We start from the raw sequence: 18826 nt of genomic DNA, 5'->3' as shown, positions 1-18826 counted from the left end.
TTTGCCTCTCAGTCTGACTGTGTTGCGTTTGCCCCACAACAAGCGTAGCAGGATCAGTCATCGACCTTGGATCTAAAGAGTCGACACACGCCTATTCAAATGTCATTTTTTTGTGATTAAAAAAAAAAAATGACACCAAGATCAAATCATTTCTAGACTTATTCCACAGTGTTGCGTTGGCACCAAACATACATTTTGGAATTGTGGTCCCCCCAAAAAAGTCAACCTTGGTCTCGTCAGACCGTAATACATTTTCTCTCACGTTTTTGTTGGATTTTGTCCAATGAAACCAAGATTGAACTTTGTGGCCATAAATCCTAAAGGTATTAACACAACATTTCTCATCACCAAAAGAAAACACGCCAGACCAACATCAAATCATGTGGCAGTGGCATGCTGAGGGTGGGTTTCTCTTCAGCTGCAACTGTGGAGGGAATTACTGTCAATAGGAAATTGTCAATGTTGGCGCAAAACTTTCAAAGGAAAAGCCTTTCAATTGGGTTGTTGATGTTATAGGTTACATTAAAAATGGAAAAAAAAATTCAAATCATTATCTTGGTATCATTTTTCCCATAACAAAAATCTCAAAAGGGGTGTGTAGACTTTTAATATACACTGTAGCTAGTAATGAGGTACACAGTGGCGTGTGTGTATTCCTCGTCAGAGAGTGTGTCGTGTATACATTGGAGTAAGTATCTTTCAATTATGAGCAGCCAAACACAAAGCCAAAGCTCAACCTCGATGCTTAATCGGGGTATAAAGACGCACACACAAATACACGCACACGCATCCACACTGGGCAGGGTTTAACAGAATTAAGATGACTGAAGCTGGTGCTCTTCCCAATCACCCCAGATTAGGTTTTTGGAGTGAAAATCCTCCAGGGAAGCCCTAATCCCTGACCGTAAGCAAAGCTTTCTCACTCTGTGTCTCTCTTGCCTGCTCCCTCGCTTTCTCCATCGTTCTATTTATAGCCCCGTTAAGCTTCTCTGCGTGCCACTGTTTACGTCTTTAGATTTCATTCCTCATCCCCTTGTTTCTCCAGTTGAAGAATCAAAAGTAAGAAATCTGCATTGGTCAGCTGCATGGGGTAGAGTTAAAAAAAATATATATATTGCGCAAGGGAGCAGTCTTCATGCGGTTGCTTTTATATGGACAAATTATGACAGAGTTGACAAAGACCAGAAGAAAAGCAGAACTGCTATTTTTAATGTTTTGCTGCATTTTTGTGTGTTAAAAATTGTGGTCAAGGATTACGCTGGAGTTATTCTCTATTATTATTATTTGTTGACTCGATTGTTAGCCATGTACGCGTTGGGAAATACGATGCGAGCGTGCACCGGTTCACTCCGACCCGTTCGGAAACTCAGTGCGTTGTTCGAATTTGCTGTTCGTTTTGCCCCTCAAGGATTTCGTCTAGAGCACGTGTGTCAAGATCCGGTCCTCGAGGGCCTGACTCCTGCATGTTTTCCCAGGTTTCTTTACTCCAACACACCTGATTCAATGATCAGCATAATTACCAGGCTCCTGCAGAGCTTGCTGATGAGCTTAAATATGAATCATCTTTGTTGAATGTGGGAAACCTCTTAAAATGTGCAGGACTCGGGCCCTCGGGGACCGGACTTTGGCAGCACCGGTCTAGAGGTTGATCTCGAAGTACGGTGCGCCGGACAGTTCGGACACCCAAATGCTGTTTGGTCCATGTGCGACACATGTCAGAATTTGCTCCGCCTTGCTAGCAGTAATTCTTGAGAGTTGGACTCTCCCAACCTCCCAAAGCTCCCCAGATAATGTGGTTCTGTTGACGCCACCTTTAACTCTCGTTGTAGTGGTTCAGAGCCGAAGCAGCGCCAGTGGGTCCTCAGTTGGAGAAGGGTGGATAGTTGCTTTTTTTCCGGCCCAGGGATGCCATCTCACTTATAGTCTAAGGTTAGGGGTCGTGACCAAAAGAAGAAGATCAGAAGTGTCTGAAAAAAGTTTCCTCCAAAGGATGTCTGAGCTTTCTTCAAAATGGGGTGAGAAGCTCGGTGATCCAGGACGGGCTCATGGAATGGATGGAAAAATGGATTGGTCTCTTGAGGCCTCCCTGATTTTATGTTTTTTGGATTTGTTGGGGTCTGGATGTTTCTTGGGCTGGGGAGGAGTTCTGGTGGGGGGTGTCGGGTCGGTGCTGGATTTCACCTTCCTTGGTTTTCTTTGGTCCCCTCGGGTCTCCTGGTGTTCGGTTTAGGTGAACGGTATGAGATTTTTTCTAATAGGTTTTCTGGTGAGCTAACAAATACACGCACGCACGCACGCACGCACGCACGCACGCACGCACGCACATACACATACTCACTCACACACACACAAAAAAAAAAAAAAAAAAATTATATATATATATTAAAAAAAAGAAAAAAAAAGAGCAATGATGATGACATTTCCGAATGAACAATACTGAGCTCTTAAGAAAAAAAAAAAAAAAAAAAAAAAAAAAAAAAAAAGAATGGATGGAAAACCCGGATATTGCTCTTCTCAGCGAACTTAAATCAAGCAAACATTGCTTTGGATGCCTGTGAAGGCTTGGCTGGGAACATTTCCTAAAATGCATTTTGGGCTGTAGAAATACGTCAAAGAGTTGGCGGGGGAGTCAATAAGCTCACAGCTTGTTCCGCTCGCGTTCTCAGGAAGAACGTTCTCGCGTACGTTCTCAGGAAGAACGTTTTTCGCGTACGTTCTCAGGAAGAACGTTCTCGTGTACGTTCTCAGGTAGAACGTTCTCGCGTACGTTCTCAGGAAGAACGTTCTCGCGTACGTTCTCAGGAAGAACGTTCTCGCGTGCGTTCTCAGGAAGAACGTTCTCGCGTGCGTTCTCAGGAAGAACGTTCTCGCGTGCGTTCTCAGGAAGAACGTTCTCGCGTACGTTCTCAGGTCGAACGTACTTGGCGAGTTCACGAAAATGGATGGATGGATGAATTTATGGCCAGCGTGTACGAAGCGGTTACTTGATATCTTTTGTGAACGTTTGCCTTTGTGATGGATTTGATTCTGTTTGTTAGCACAACAAGGGAGAAGCTAACATTTAGCTCATTATAGAAATGCAAATGATCAGTTAGTTGTATCACACAGACGCACCTGATGAAAAATCTTGCACCGAAACAGTCTTGATTGTGAAGGGCGGCGCTCGACCGCTCGCATCTGTCCATTTAGTTTTGCGCAGGAAAGCGGCGATGCCGTAAACCGCTCACATCGTTGAACGTGACGGAGCAGCCGCCTTCGCTGTGTATTTTACACTCGAGAGCAGGCGCGCTTCCACTTGTGCTTCCTGCCAAGTGTCAATAGCGTAATCAGATGTGAGGGCAACAGCTGCTCTACCTGCGAGTGCGTGCGTGCGTGCGCGTTTGTGTGTCGGTGTGTTTATAAAAGTGGAAAAAAGCAGGAAAAACGCTGCTTGACTCCCTTTTTTGTATTTTGGTTGTTTCAGTTTCAGCATTGCGGCGTTGTTGTGATTTGCTATTATGGAATTTGATGTTTTGAGGACTTGAACTTGCTTTTTCCATCGACCATATCTTCATCTATTGCGGGCTTACCTCATTATTTGGCGGGCTTTATTCTTCATTTTGCATTTCAAAAGTAACATTTATGAAATGTATGCAGCGGCTCATTTACAAATCCGTGTTCACTTCTCCCGTTCAAACGTGTCGGAGTGCAACACACCTACACTTTGACGCGGCCCATCAATACACGGAAAGGTTAACCTTTTTCAGTTTAAAATATTTTACTCTCACCTGCGGGATCCTGCGACGCGCCCCGGCCAACGGCAGAACCAAAATGTTTTGATGATGGATGATGATTGTTTTTTCTCCGGTCCTATTTTAAATCCGTTTCTACTCGTCTCATGCTAGCTCGTGCTAAGCGAGTTCATCTTTCAGGTTCAGCGTCAAGTTTGAAAACGACCATTCGTACGTTACGACCAACTGCTGAGGCTTTTTTAGCCCGTTGCTAGGACGGCGTTAGCTGGCCAAATATTTCCATACGTACATCCTGCCGTTTTTTTTCGAATTGAGCTCAAATCCAACCAATTTTGAGATCATTCATCTCATCTCCGATATTGGATGCTCATTTCATGTCTTAGCAATTACCGTGACAGCGTTAATCATCGATGTTTCGAATGGCATTTGTGCGTCGGGGGGGCTCTGCGGTGGCGCTCGGCTGTCCCCTCATTAGCTCCGCCTCTGCCAGATAACAGCTCTGATCTGCAAACAGCGGCGGGCGCAGTGATTCACGCCGCTGCTTTCATATTTGCTTTGCGGAGCCCTAATCTGTCGGCGAACGCACGCACGGCTCTTGGTGATGATGAATATTTGTGATTATGTCCCAAGCTTTCGCCACACGTTTGTCTTCAGAGTTGGACCCAGCCGCTGCTCAATATTTGATTTGCCAGTTTGATTGTGAAGTCCAGCCCGGTCCGCGGTCACCCGCGCAACTTCTCGGATCGTCTCCGACTGAATCTGGCTGATGTGTATTTAAGGTTGCGGACATCCGTACCGCGTCATTGTGATTGTTGGCGCAAAATGGTTTGCCTGCTCCCCGTTCAGTAGGAATGAGTCACACCATTAGAAGCAGACCCAAAGACATTGTCGTCCATCATGAACACACCAAATGTTCCCATTTAAAAACAAACAAAACAGCAACGAAAACATAAAAAGTGAAACGGTTCAATAATGTGAAAGTGCAACGATTTGATTTGGTTCAACTCAGCGGGATTAAATTCGATATGGTGTGGCTCAGTTCAAGAGGGTACGATGCGATCGCTTTTTCACATTTTATTTGACATACTTTTGAATGAACTTGTGCCGGTTCCTTGTAAGATGCATCCCTCCAATAAAATACGATTCGGTGCGCATCTTGATATATTTCAAAGTGGAACGATTCGTTCCGTTCCGTTCCGTCTTCAATTCCGCTTATCCGGGGTCGGGTCGCGGGGGCAGCAGCTTCAGCAGGGAAGCCCAGACTTCCCTCTCCCTAGCCACTTCAGCCAGCTCCTCCGATGGGATCCCAAGGCGTTCCCAAGCCAGCCCGTGAGACGTAGTCTCTCCAGCGTGTCCCGGGTCGTCCCCGGGGCCTCCTGCCGGTAGGACATGCCCGGAACACCTCCCCAGAGAGGCGCCCAGGAGGCATCCGAACCAGATGCCCCAGCCACCTCAACTGGTTCCTCAACTGGTGACCGTTCCGTTCCGTCTTCAATTCCGCTTATCCGGGGTCGGGTCGCGGGGGCAGCAGCTTCAGCAGGGAAGCCCAGACTTCCCTCTCCCTAGCCACTTCAGCCAGCTCCTCCGATGGGATCCCAAGGCGTTCCCAGGCCAGCCGTGAGACGTAGTCTCTCCAGCGTGTCCTGGGTCGTCCCCGGGGCCTCCTGCCGGTAGGACATGCCCGCAACACCTCCCCAGGGAGGCGCCCAGGAGGCATCCGAACCAGATGCCCCAGCCACCTCAACTGGTTCCTCTCAACGTGGAGGAGTACGATTCGATTTGGTTCAATTCGATTTCAAATCAAAGAATGATTGTTATATATTTCATTGGAAATGTTTGTGTTGTCTCACTGAGATGGTGTCTGGCTGATAACAGGTGCGCGACGACTGCGTGTGCGTGAAAGCCATTTGCCTTTCACCTGAGAGAAATCCTGGTCGATATATATTCCATCCGGATGAAAATAATCCTACTTAAAAGTCCGCTGTGACTTCATACGCTTATAAAAGTGGTTCACAAAATCAATAGCTTGTCAACTCCACAGGGAGTAAGATACAATTTGCCTTATGTCGAAGTTTTAGTGGCGCCACGAGAATTAAAAGCTCTTTTTTTTTTTATTAATTCTTGCAAAAAGATGCTTGACAGGGAAATGTTGAAGTCCTCAAGAATTGCAGTCATTCAAGGTAACATAATGTAGACCAGTGCAATTTCCCTCATCAGCACTCTCGGCAGAAATTAATAATACGATTTTTTTTTTTTTTTAATCCTACTTGGGCAATGTGGCTGGTTTTATTTTTAACTTTCCCAGATGCAACCGTTGCCAAATGAAATCACTCTGAAGCTGAATGTGTTTGTGGGAATGTCTGTGTGAATGTGTGTGCGTGTGCAAAGGGACGATTCGAGGTTGCCGCGGACGTGTTTTCAGCTTCCCTTCGACATCTCTTGCTGAGGGAGATGAGAGGAGCTGACACACAGAATTAAAAATATCTCTCAATAACACTCCCACACGCCCTGCAAATTGAGGCGCTACGCACGCACACACGCACACACACACATTTGGGGGGTTCTGCCAGGCAGGGATTTAGGGCCCTGTAAAAAAAATGGGCCCCAGCACGTCAGTGCCACTATAATATTTGTCAGTCATGGGAGCTGTGAATCTTTTTTCAAAGTTGATTATAGATTGACAAAATTCACTCTACGTACACAAAAAGACATCATGGAGCTGAGAAGAGCTACAACCCCATCCCACTTTTTTTGGGGGGGGGGCACATTGCAAATTTTGCGCCGGTTGACGGGGGGCAGGGGGCGGGTTGGGGAGTTGTGACGGTGCCGTCACCTCCGAAGCTGTCATCAGCGCCAGCCCTACTTTCATGTCAGAGCCTCAATTTTTGCGAAATGTCAGTGAGCACCGTGAGCCGGCCGTGGCACCGTGAGCCGGCCGTGGCACCGCGACGGAGACGGATACAAACACGTCTGACACACACACCAGCTCAAAGCACCTGGAAACGAGTCGGGGGGGTCACGCAACGGAAAAACCGAGAACGAGCCATTGTGTTAAATTGGGAAAACACCTCAGCGGCACATCAGTCATAACTGCTCGTCTTACCGCCTCTGTTGCCATGGCAATAAGGGACTGTCAGGCATCCTGGGTTGAGGATGGTCCAAATATCTGCAGCTGTCACTTACTTCGGGAGACGGAAAGAAAAGGGGGGCGATGTGTGCACGCTCGCTTTCTGTGTCACAGCAAATGATTGCAAGCAGAAAATATGCTTTGGATGAGTTGTCGCTAATTGCGTTGCCATTGCGTTGCCATTGCGTTGCCATTGCATGGTTGCGAAATCCTGCCTTGTCGTACCCAAGTCCGGACTGCACGTTTCTTGTTGAACTTCCTTCGGACTCGCAGTCGCATGAATAATTTTATCGTTCATCAAATTGGTTTTTTTCATCCGGTCTGAGCTCGATGACGTCCGACTGCTCCAGCATTCCTCAACCTTGCCGTCGTTTGGGGTTCGACTCCCTTCTCGACGCTGTCTGTCCTGGAAACGAGGTCGAGTTTCACGCTTGCCGGTCTTTTGAACAAAATCATTTGTAGCGCTTTTTGTTTCATAAACTGTTCTGGTCACCAGTTGCCTCGTGTATCTTTTTAAATGAAGGTCCGACTTCCCGTCCTGTAAGAAGAACCATTTGACAAAACGATGTTGGTTTGGTTGTCGTTCCTGTCAATTGCTTTCCATCCAATTGTTTGCAATTTTGCATCCTTCTTAATGTAACTTCATAATCGCTTAAAATCGCGACAAGGCAGGAATAAGGAAGCAAATGTGTACAACATTCCATATATTGCCAGTTTTTCTGTGTTGGTTTGGCTCCTTTCTTGAAACACAAATTCTTCAACTTACAAGATGATTTGGCCCAAAAGTCTTACAGTTGTGCAAAAGTGCACATCTCTCTCCCACATGAGTTTAGCCATATGTCAAAACTAAATTCCATATCAATAATGCGACACCTAAAGCTCATTTGCAAAATTTTGTTTGGGAAAAAAACGCCGTCCACGTCCCAACTGCTTGTTTGTTACCGAATAGCACGAAATCACGTACCATTCACACACTTCGAGGCAGATGTGCACCATGCGTGGATAAAATATGCAAATTTGGACAAAACGTGCCCTAAACCATAACAACGGTTCATCGTATCGCCAAGACACACGTCATCACGTTTTTCCCTATTATTTGGCAGGAAGCTATTTTTAATCCTGACGTCAGGTTGTTGTTTTAAATAGTTTTCCATCACTAGAACGCTAAAATCATGCGAGGGGGGGGGAAGAAACGTCGAAAAGACCAAATTCTTGCCATGCTTGGTGCAGCTGCAGCTATTTTTAGCCGGGAACTACATCTGCTGTGACTGCAGACGCTGAGGGGAAATCACCGGCGCTGCCGTCTTCACCCAAACACCGCACGCTGCATGCCCAAGCCCGGTCGGTCCACAGGAAAGCTCAGCGATGATGATGTCCTCCGTAAGCAGCGTAAAGAAATGGGAATGTCATATTTTGGGAGGTTATGGCCGTTTGCAGGGTGTTTTGATTGTCACCACAAGCAAACTTAGACACATTTCTGACAGTGCTTTTGTGTGTATATATATATATATATATAATACAAACACATTATTAACCCTTTTTGTCTCATGTGATCCAACGAAATGTGACAGAGAGGATGGAGGGAAGGAGAAGAGCGAGAGGGAGGAAGGGTGAAGGATGAGGATTTTAGATGGAGGAAGACTGCGAGAGAGAGAGAGAGAGAGAGGGAGGTTGAGTTCTGTGACAACACCAAATCTCGTCAACCTGTGGACGGGGCGTGCACGCGCCCCCGCCCCCACCCCCATCACGCCTCACACTTTCCCACGGCGCCGTGAAGTAGCGCCGGGGGTGGCCACATCGTGAAAGCCGAGCGCGAGCCATAAAGTTGAAGCGTCGTCCGGTGCGCCATCCCCGCTTCGTGAATGGCCCCACCATGGACGAGATGCCATTCCAAAGCGTCAAGACCCGCCGGCGGCGGCGGCGGAGGAGGGGGGGCCGCTGCCCGGCCGGCGCGCCGCTGGACGCCATCGCGTGCGAGGACCAGTTCGGCAGCCGCGAGCTGGAGGCTCTGTTCCAGAACTACAACCTGAACCTGGAGCAGACGGCCACCCTGAAGGCGCTGGCGGTGCTGATCGTGGCCGCGTCGTCGCTGTCCCTGGTGGAGCTGCTGTCGAACCCGCGGCTCAGCCTCTCCAAGGGCTCCAACCCGGTGCACTGCGTGGTCTTCCTCTCGCTCTTCATCGTCACCAACGTCAAGTACCTGCAGGTGACGCAGCTGCAGCAGGCGGCCAAGCTGGCGCTGCTCTTCAGCTTCACCTTCGCGCTGCTCTGCTGCCCCTTCCCGCTGGCCCTGGGCTCGGCCGAGGCGGCGGGGGGCGCCCCCGCGCCCGAGCAAGGCGTGTGGCAGCTCATGCTGGTCACGCTGGTGGCGTACATGCTGCTGCCGGTGCGGACGCTGCTGGCGGTGCTCTTCGGCGGCATGCTGGCGACGTCGCACTTCATTGTCATCTCCACGTCCATCACCGGCAGGACGCGGGAGCTGTGGAGACCGGTAGGTAGCCCGCACGCATGCACGCACGCACGCACGCTTGAATTGCTTGCACGTGCATGTGGCCCAAGCAACGTTGCCATTCGCTCCACATGACGCTGCGATGCATGCACGAGTGCAATTGCTGTAACCCGGGAGGCTCCCACCGCGAGGCGTGAATGGGGAAGGCAGATTTTAGGCAAGCGCTTGCTGTCGCTGCTCTTGATAATTTGACAGAAAACAAAATTGTCCATGAAGTCGTATTCGTTTTGTGGAGCTGTCCGGCTTGCGGTGCTGAAAGCGTCCCCCGTGCAAAACAAATTGTTGATGCATGCGGATCTTTTAGTATCTCGGCGTGTGCTTGATGAGCAATCCGGCCATTTGAAATGAAACCTTTCATCAAGTTTAGCACATTGAAAGCGACCTGCTGGCCAAGATGAGCTGCAGTAAAAAAAAAAAAGAAAGAAAAAGAAAAAGGCCTACACTGCATTGGAAACAACAACTACTAATTACGTTTCCAGTAAAAGTCAGTCTAAAATGCTTCAGAAATATCATCATCATAATTTCAAACCTCTTGAAGCGAAACACAATTTTTATAAGGATGCAATCATGTGATCTCAATTATCTGTATTTGAGACATAAACCTAATTTTATAAGAGGGCAGTCGCTCAAGAATGCCTTAAAAATTAAAACACCTAACAGCCTGTTTGTGCAACAATGATGACTTAAAAGTGTTTGGTTCCGATGTACACTTTTGGAAAATGCATTTACAGTATATACAGATAGTCACTTTCAGCTAAAAATGGCAATATAATACTGTATGCATGTAAACTAAATGACATGTGTGCCTTGCTCAAAGGCACCTGGCCAGGAGGCAGGAAGTAGCTTCGTGTCATTCCAAGATCTAGTTGGTTTGTTTTATCAACAGTTTAGGGCTTGTGTTTGTAACAAAAAAAAAATTAAATAATAATAATAATAAAAAATGAAAAAACACGAGGAGACAACCTCACAAAACACTTTGTACAGCAATTTGTATGCAGCAAAAGTGGCTTACAGCAAATTTGGCAGTGTTAATTCAACACTTAAAGAGTTAAATATAACACTGTGTCCAAGGGTATTTGGTCATTATCAGAATTTGTGTGAAAGTATCTCTTTCCATAGTGTTAACATTTTAGTATCAAATTAACTCAAAACGGAGTAAAAATTGAACACTGGCTAACACTGCGGAGTGTTGATACAATTTAACACTGCAGGTTAAATAACTTGGGAGTGCAAACATGACTCTCTGCAGTGTTGATCGTTTACTCAACTGTGGTCGAAAATCAACTCTCCCTCCAACACTGTTTAGCTCGGCATTGACACTCAAATAACTCTGGTAAGTGTTGATTTCACACACTCCTGTGTCGATGAAATCTAACTCGGATTGAGTCAATCCTGCAAAGAATTTAAGCCTGCATATCGTTTTATTTTGACACTGCTGCGTCGTGTCCAACCGCATCCATCGATAATTACGCATTATGAATTGTTTTAAAATGCATCATTGAATCAAAACAAAGCACTTTTTTTGTGGCGCTTGATTCGCTCCCGTCCTTTCAGGTGAGCTTTCGCTGCCGATTGGTGACGCGTGGATTGGATGACTTTTGAATTGCACTCGCTCGCTGTTTCGATGGCAGCATTTCGAAATCTCTGTGAGAATTGTCTCGTTAATCCGTTAACCCACCTAATTGCCTGCCATTACCAGCACACAAGAAAAGGGGGGGCTTATTCAATCTATGAAATGCGAAGAAGATGAGGCTTTGCGGTCCCAACTGGGGAATAACAACAGCAACAGCAACAGCAACAATCCTGCTCCTGCTGCATTCGTAACCATCCTATTAAAAGAAGACGCGCTTGTTGTCGGCCGACAGTCGAGGATAACGACGGAAGCGTATTCTCGTTCGCTTTTGAGCCTCTTTTTTTTTTTTTTTTTTTTTTTTAAACAAGGGGGTTCCTCCTTGAAATCAAGTGTCCTGCTGCGGAATCAATAGACTTTGACCCGTAATCGATGATGCTCTTTGTCTGCCAGCACTTTCACGATAGGCCACTTGTTCTTCAAGCCGCCTCGTGTTGTAATCTGTTGCCTTTGACGTCTGACTTTGTCGAGAAAAAAAGCACACACGTGGACATCTCAACTAGCAAACGTGGACGCTCTCATTTAAATAAAAAGAGGGGAAAAAAAAGGATACAATCGGGTGCGACCCTTAAACATAGAGCTGGTGTACACTTGATTTTGATATAGATTGAGAACCCGTATGGCACGGAAGGGGCCACAAATTTTTCATCAGTTCTTTTGCACGACCACACACTTCCAAAAATGTTAGCTTAAATATTGACGACATACGATCTCATTTTTCTTCATACGTTTCTCAATGCATTTATTATACAAGATGGATGCTTCAACAAGGAAGGGTTGAACAATACAAAAAAAAGGCCTCCTGTGATTTTTATTTCATTTTATTTCCAGTGCAAATGGCCATTCAAGAACGGTGCAGACCAACATTGAGTGCAAAAACTTATTTTGGACATTTTTCCACAAAAATCAACTCACACAACATTTTAATATTATTAAGTTACTATGCTTGTCCTGCATGTCGTTCCGAGTTCGCAATTTTTTTTTTTAACAACCCTACTCACATTGAGGTGTAAAGACCTGGTGCAAGCACAACTAAGCAATGTTTGCCATCTAGTGGTGAATCATGTTATTACAACTTAAAACTAACAGTGGAACTGCACTTTTTTGCGGGTGAAAAAAACGTGTATACATGGTTGACCATTGAAATGCAGTCACCCCATGTCGACCCCAAAAATTCAGTCAATGTCAGTCAACATTTCCATAAAAAACAATGGTTCAATTATTGCAAAAAAATTTGAGAAAAAAATCAGGGAACAAGCATATTTGCAGGTACTGAGCTGGGAGTATTTGGTGGTCCACTGTAGAAGAGGAAACATGTTCCTTGCCACCGCTTTTTTAAAATGTTTTTTTTATAAAAAAAAATAAAAAAAATACATAAAAAAAATAAAAAAATACATAAAAATAAATAAAAAAATACATAAAAAAAAATAATCCCCCCTTTAAAAAAAAATACACCCCAATTTTTTTAATGACAGTTTAAAAAAATTAAAAAAAAATGATCCCCATCACTTTAAAAAACAATGCAATGACAATTAAAAAATAAAATAAAAGTTTCTTTTATTTTATTTATTTATTTAATTGGAGGTGGGGAAATTAACGAAGGCCCACCATTTGCCTCTCCCTGCCGCACACGCAGGTTCAATTTGTGTATGTTTCACCCCAACAAACAGAACGAGCCTCCCCTTTTTTTCCCAACTGTGCAGCCATCCATCTTTTGTTTCCTTCATCTTGCTCTCTTTTTTTGTACCAAGTTGGCGGCCAATGCGGTGCTTTTCAGCACCGTCAACCTGCTGGGCGTGTTCGTGCGCATTCTGACCGAGCGCACGCAGAGGAAAGTCTTCCTGCAGGCCCGCAACTGCATCGAGGAGAGACTGAGACTGGAGGACGAGAACGAGAAACAGGTGAGGTGTGCAAAAACCGCACAAACCCGACCGCAGCAGCCGACGAGGGTGCAAATCAAGCCATACTTGCAAACATTCTTTTTGCTCACACATTCGGCTGAGTTTTTTTTTTAAGGTTTCCGGCGCTAAAAACGCATTCTAACAACCTTCCTACAGGAAGGCGGTAACTATGACAGCAGCTATTTAAGGAAAGAACAATTACTGTGGCATATGCGCTCACTCGCTCTGCAAATTCCGCACCCTGCTTGCACGCAATTTCGATAAGCGGGCAACTTTTAACACTCTTTTGCCATCGTTGCCACTCGACAGGTGTCCAAAAAACGCCCACGTTAACCGTTGAGAACGAATATTTATTTATTTATTTTGCCATACTGTACGTTCCGCACCAGCACAAGCGGCCATAGATGGCGCGCTTTGGAGGTGACTTGATGATATTTCCCGCGCAGGAACAGGCTCCCCCCTCCTGACAGGTAATTACGCAAGCAGATTGCTTTTCATGGCCTCCGCACTTGAGGAAAGGTCACAGTTTATCTGGGTGAAAGAAAACACAGCCGGAGCCGATCGGGATCCATCAAGCGAGCAAGCGAGCCGGCAGCCCCCGAACGGGCTCACAGAAAAAAAAAAGAAAGAAAAAGAATCAGCCATCAGACTGGACATTTTTTTGGTCGTCTACCTGCTGAAAAAGGGATGCAATTCCAACGCAAAGCAGTCGCCATCAGCTGGCCGAGCGAGTGTGCGTCGTTGCCATGGCGATGAATCTCTTGACGTTCAACTTGTGTCGTGGAATACCAAATGCAGTGATGGCGAAATTTGCCATTAAGTCAAGAAAATTTATCTCACCCCAAAAAATGAGTTCAAGTGGCCAAAAGTTGACATACGGTCATCGTGGACACGAATGTTATTTTTCCTAAAAAACAAACACTTTTTAGCTTCACTGCAAAAAGCTGAAATCTTAACTCAGGCAAAGTTATCCAAGTGTAAAAAAAAAAACGTATTTATTTGAAGAAAATAGTTCTCTTTATTACAGCTTTTAAAAAGTCAATATTATTAAAAATACTGTGGTTGATATGGGCATAGTATAATTTTAACAGTAAATTTAAGTCAAATGTTCTTGTTCTTTTGCCAGATAATTTTGCTTATTATAATGTCATAATTTTCTTATTTGACTATATTTTCTTCTTACATTTTCTGCTGTCCTTTTTTGCAGTGGACTTTTAAAAACAAATGGCATGGCCAAGTATGAATTTAATTTCCACGCGGGGCCAGAATGGTATCAAAGGCTCGAAATGATATTCATCTAAACGTTGCTTTTACGCACATGCGACGACTGAATGGACTTTTTGAAACATGTGAAGGATCAACAGCGAAGACAAAAATATGTTTTCATGCCACTTTTATAGCCGATTGAGGTTTGCATCCTGAAATATCCAAATTAATTGCATTGGCCATCTTGAAGTTACCCTGACCGCGCACTTAATCTTCTGTGACCACATAATTATCCAGAACAGATATAATATGACTTCATAATTAGATCATCAAATGTGTAAATATGTATGTTGACCTTTTTTTTTTTTTTTCTCATCACATCACTTTTCCTCGTTTCATGAAAAGAATGAATGTCGTTGGTTTTGCTGAAGAAAATACGCAAACGATATTTGTCCGTCTCTCCTCAGGAGCGTCTGCTAATGAGTCTCCTGCCCAGGAATGTTGCCATGGAGATGAAGGAGGACTTTCTGAAGCCCCCCGAGAGGATTTTTCACAAGATCTACATTCAACGTCACGACAATGTCAGGTATTTTGCCGCCATGACAACCGCGGACAGAACGAACGAGGGACCGCGTGTGTTTCGGTCGCAACGTTGCCTCCCGAGACACCAAAGTCAAAAATAGAAGGCCACCAATTAAGATAAGAAAGTGACGCGGGTTTTTCCCGCCGAGCAAATGTGTTGTGTTTGCCACAGCTGACTTTTATTACCACAGATTGCACCAAAGCAAAATAACCGAAAATGGAACTTTCAAATGGTGACGATTTATTATTATTAGCCCGCAATACATGAAACTGTCAGCAATCAGTCAATGAGGTGAAATGAAAGCAGCGTATCAACACCTTTGTTTTTTACTTGGATGTTGGCTTGTGGTCCAATTTTGACACCGGACCGCAGTTGCGAACCCTCACGGGTGATCTTAGCGCTAGCTAGCTGCTATGACGAAACACAGATGGATTAAAAACTTTACCAAAAGGCGCACTGTTGGCAGAGTTGGAAAGTATGTATCTTTAAGGAGTTGAGAATTTGTGGCGCTGTTTGGAGACCCGTCAGGCTTCCCGTTCTGTCTCCCTCTACTGGTCAACGTTTTACTTGTATGTCTCTCTTGGACAAAATGCAACTGCTGAGTGAGTTTCGTTGCTCTGTACTCAGCGATGCATTTGATCCCGTTGCATTTCCATGATACGAGTTTCAGTTCTTGAACTGCAACAGAGAAAATGAGTCTTAAAAGGAGGTCATTGTTTGTAGTCTCCTGCGTGTGAATTTCAGCAGCTTTACTCAATTGGCAACTTGAGCCTGGAATGAAAGGAGTATTATTGTGTGCGAGAGAGAGAGAGAGAGAGAGAGAGAGAGAGAGAGAGAGAGAGAGAGAGAGAGAGAGAGAGAGAGAGAGAGAGAGAGAGAGAGAGAGAGAGAGAGAGAGAGCTCGGCCTGACCTTGATTATATCCCAACAAGAGAATAAGAGAGCTGCTGAATGTGGGAGTGGAGGCCGAGGTAGAATGTCAACAGCACTCCTGTCAAGAGGCCATCTTTTTTCCACGATGGCTTTGCTCTTCTTTTTTTTTTTTTCTTTTCTTCTCAGCCTGTCTGCTCAGTTTCAACTCTGCTCCTAGTCGAGGCTCTTCTAACGCTCTGGCCCTGGCATTGCTGTGCAGAGAGGTTTCTGCCACCTGGAAGCTGCTACAAACGTGGGATAGCGCTTTAAAAAAAAATCTGGTTTATATCACAGCTGTCTGGTATCTCCCTGATCTGACCTCATCTTTATAGAGAGGCAGCAAATCCAGGTCATAGAAAGTAAAAACCCTGCCACAGTTTGGCTTTATAGCCCCTGGTGCTAGCAGGTAAACAAGCACTATTAGAGCTAGATATGGAGCTAGTTAGCTAGCACCTGGGGCTAAAGCCAAACTGTGGCAGGGATTTTACTTTCTGGAACTGCATTAGTTAGCTAGCCCCTTGTGTTAGCTAGCTAGCTTCCTAGCAGAGTACCCGGGGAGCTACCTAGTGAGCTAGCTAGCTAGCACCTGGGGCTAAAGCTAATCTGTGGCAGGGTTTTTACTTTCTGGAACTGCATTAGTTAGCTAGCCCCTTGTGTTAGCTAGCTAGCTTCCTAGCAGGTAACCGAGTACCCGGGGAGCTACCTAGTGAGCTAGCTAGCTAGCACCTGGGGCTAAAGCCAAACTATGGCAGGGTTTTTACTTTCTGGAACTGCATTAGTTAGCTAGCCCCTTGTGTTAGCTAGCTAGCTTCCTAGCAGAGTACCCGGGGAGCTAGCTAGTGAGCTAGCTAGCTAGCACCTGGGGCTAAAGCCAAACTGTGGCAGGGTTTTTACTTTCTGGAACTGCATTAGTTAGCTAGCCCCTTGTGTTAGCTAGCTAGCTTCCTAGCAGAGTACCCGGGGAGCTAGCTAGTGCGCTAGCTAGCTAGCACCTGGGGCTAAAGCCAAACTGTGGCAGGGATTTTACTTTCTGGAACTGCATTAGTTAGCTAGCCCCTTGTGTTAGCTAGCTAGCTTCCTAGCAGGTAACCGAGTAACCGGAGAGCTACCTAGTGAGCTAGCTAGCTAGCACCTGGGGCTAAAGCTAATCTGTGGCAGGGGTTTTACTTTTTGAACCTGGATTTGCCACCTCTGGCGTTGATGCGGCATCCGAACAAGATGGCCCCCTAAGTTGTTTTTTTGTCTGTGTTGACATTTTCTGCGTGTTTACACGTGTATCAGTGAAACTCTGCAAAAAAGGATTTGTGAGATTAAAAAAACAGCATTTTCACGAGTCCATCTGCCTGCTGAGGATCACTGACCGACTGTATTGTCAGTAAAAAAAAAAAAAAAAAAACTTGCAACGAGTAGCAAAACATCCCAGCTTGTCCAAAAAAAAGAAAAACAACTTGGACGGCAGTCCTGCTCCATCAAGAGCCCATCATGTCCATGATGTCTTGTTTTGTCGCCGTCGCCAGATGTCTCTGAGGAAATGGAATTGAGGCTAAGTGGCTTTCGTCACCTTCCTCACGTTGACTCAATCGGGTCGCCAGCAGCCTGCCGTTGAACGCTCTAATTGATTTAGTGCCGCTGAGCAATGAGCTGCACTCACTTATCAACTTCTGCTTCACTCACGTCGTTCACGTCTTGCCAGTTCGACCGTTTTTTTGTTTTCTCAATGTCCTCTTTTTGTTTGTTTAAAATGTGGAGCACAAGGAAATATATTTCCATCTGACATTTGAACCTTTCTTTTTCCGTTTTGTCCTGACAGCATATTGTTTGCAGATATCGTGGGTTTCACCAGCCTGGCTTCTCAGTGCACCGCGCAGGAATTGGTCAAGTTGCTCAATGAGCTCTTTGGGAAGTTTGATGAACTTGCGACAGTGAGTATATCGCTTAATCAATTCAGTGATATCAGCGCAATACTGTGAAAGATTGATTGAATTGATGAGCCGTATTGGTTTTTTTTGTGGCAAATATTCTCTCCTTTTGAATTTGGTTCCTGCTCGGAACGTTGCGCAAGTGAACGGGTTAATTGGCAACAGGTGATCGTCACGATTGGGTATAAAAGGAAAATCCCCAAAAGGCTCAGTTGTTCGCACGCAAAAAGGAAACAATGTTCAACAATTTGTGAATAACCGCATGAGCAAACAGTTTGATAACGATGTTTCTCAACATACAATTGCAAGGAATTTTCGGGTGATGGTCGTCTGCGGTTCATAATATAATCATAAAAGTCATTCGGAGGATGTGGTGGAAACCAACATTGAATGCTCGCAACCTTCGATCCCTCAGGTGGCATTACATGAACCCATTCAAACCCAAAAACGTATAAATGCGTTTTTTAAACACTTTGTCCTGCACTCTCAAAAACGTATTTATACGTTGTTGTTGTTGTTTTTAAAATGCTAGCGCATACAGAAGGTTTTGATACAGCTTCTGACATGAAGAGGATGCTTAAAGCAATGGTAGTTATTACAAAAAACGGCCAGCAGGTGGCAGCAGAGTATAAGAGCTCAGCCAGGGCCATGTTGCAACAAGCTCTTTTTGCCAGTGTTTGTGAATAATGATGAAACTTAGCTATATGCTAATGCTAATTGCTGCAAAACGGAAACAGATACAAATATACTTTTTTCCTGATGAAAGTAGAGACTCTAATCTTTCTTTTGGTAGGTTCTATGTTTTTATAGCAATAGAACAGAATATTCTGTGGACCTTGCAAGATCAGTCCAAATCCAGTAAAACAGCCAGGAGCGAAGGGGGTTGCTTCAGCGAAAATGGCGGCGAGTGACTTGCACATCTGTGAACGCATCATCAATGCTGAAAAGTACAAAAGGTTTTGGATTGACATCCAAGAAACGTCTTTTTCCACGCTTAGCTCAGCAAAACAATGCCAAGCCAACTGAGTGTGAGTACTGAACTGGTTTGCCAGCAGTCCAGACCCGTCTCCCATTGAATATGTGTGACACGTGCAAAATAGGACAACGGGGAGCTGTTGAGCAACTAAAGTTGTACAACAAGCAAGAATGGGAGCGAATTGCACCTGCACAGCTTGAAAATTTGCTGTCCTCACTTCCCAAATGCTTTTTGAGTGTTGATGAAAGCGAAGGTGACGTAAGAGCAAATCTGCCCTTTTTGGAGCGTGTTGCAGGAATCAAATTCAAAAACGACATGTTTTCGTTTGTTTTG

General features: G+C 45.2%; 1 protein-coding gene across 2 annotated transcripts in view; it reads left to right on the top strand.

Moving 5' to 3' along the window:
* The first annotated feature begins 841 nt into the window (after positions 1-841).
* Positions 842-18826, top strand: part of LOC147166572 (adenylate cyclase type 1-like) — a 39365-nt gene continuing 21380 nt past the window's right edge. For both annotated transcript variants that reach the window (XM_086089637.1, XM_086089636.1), the window contains exons 1-5: positions 842-904; positions 8430-9349; positions 12749-12898; positions 14572-14690; positions 17409-17520. In XM_086089637.1, coding sequence (XP_085945763.1) covers positions 8732-9349; positions 12749-12898; positions 14572-14690; positions 17409-17520 — 999 coding nt within the window. In that variant the 5' untranslated portion in view covers positions 842-904; positions 8430-8731. The remainder of the gene's footprint in view (positions 905-8429; positions 9350-12748; positions 12899-14571; positions 14691-17408; positions 17521-18826) is intronic.

The sequence above is a fragment of the Leptonotus elevatus genome, chromosome 11 (assembly GCF_054856555.1).
Source record: "Leptonotus elevatus isolate MCC_2025b chromosome 11, RoL_Lele_1.0, whole genome shotgun sequence".
Lineage (NCBI taxonomy): Eukaryota > Metazoa > Chordata > Actinopteri > Syngnathiformes > Syngnathidae > Leptonotus > Leptonotus elevatus.
This window is presented reverse-complemented; position numbering and strand designations above follow the sequence as displayed.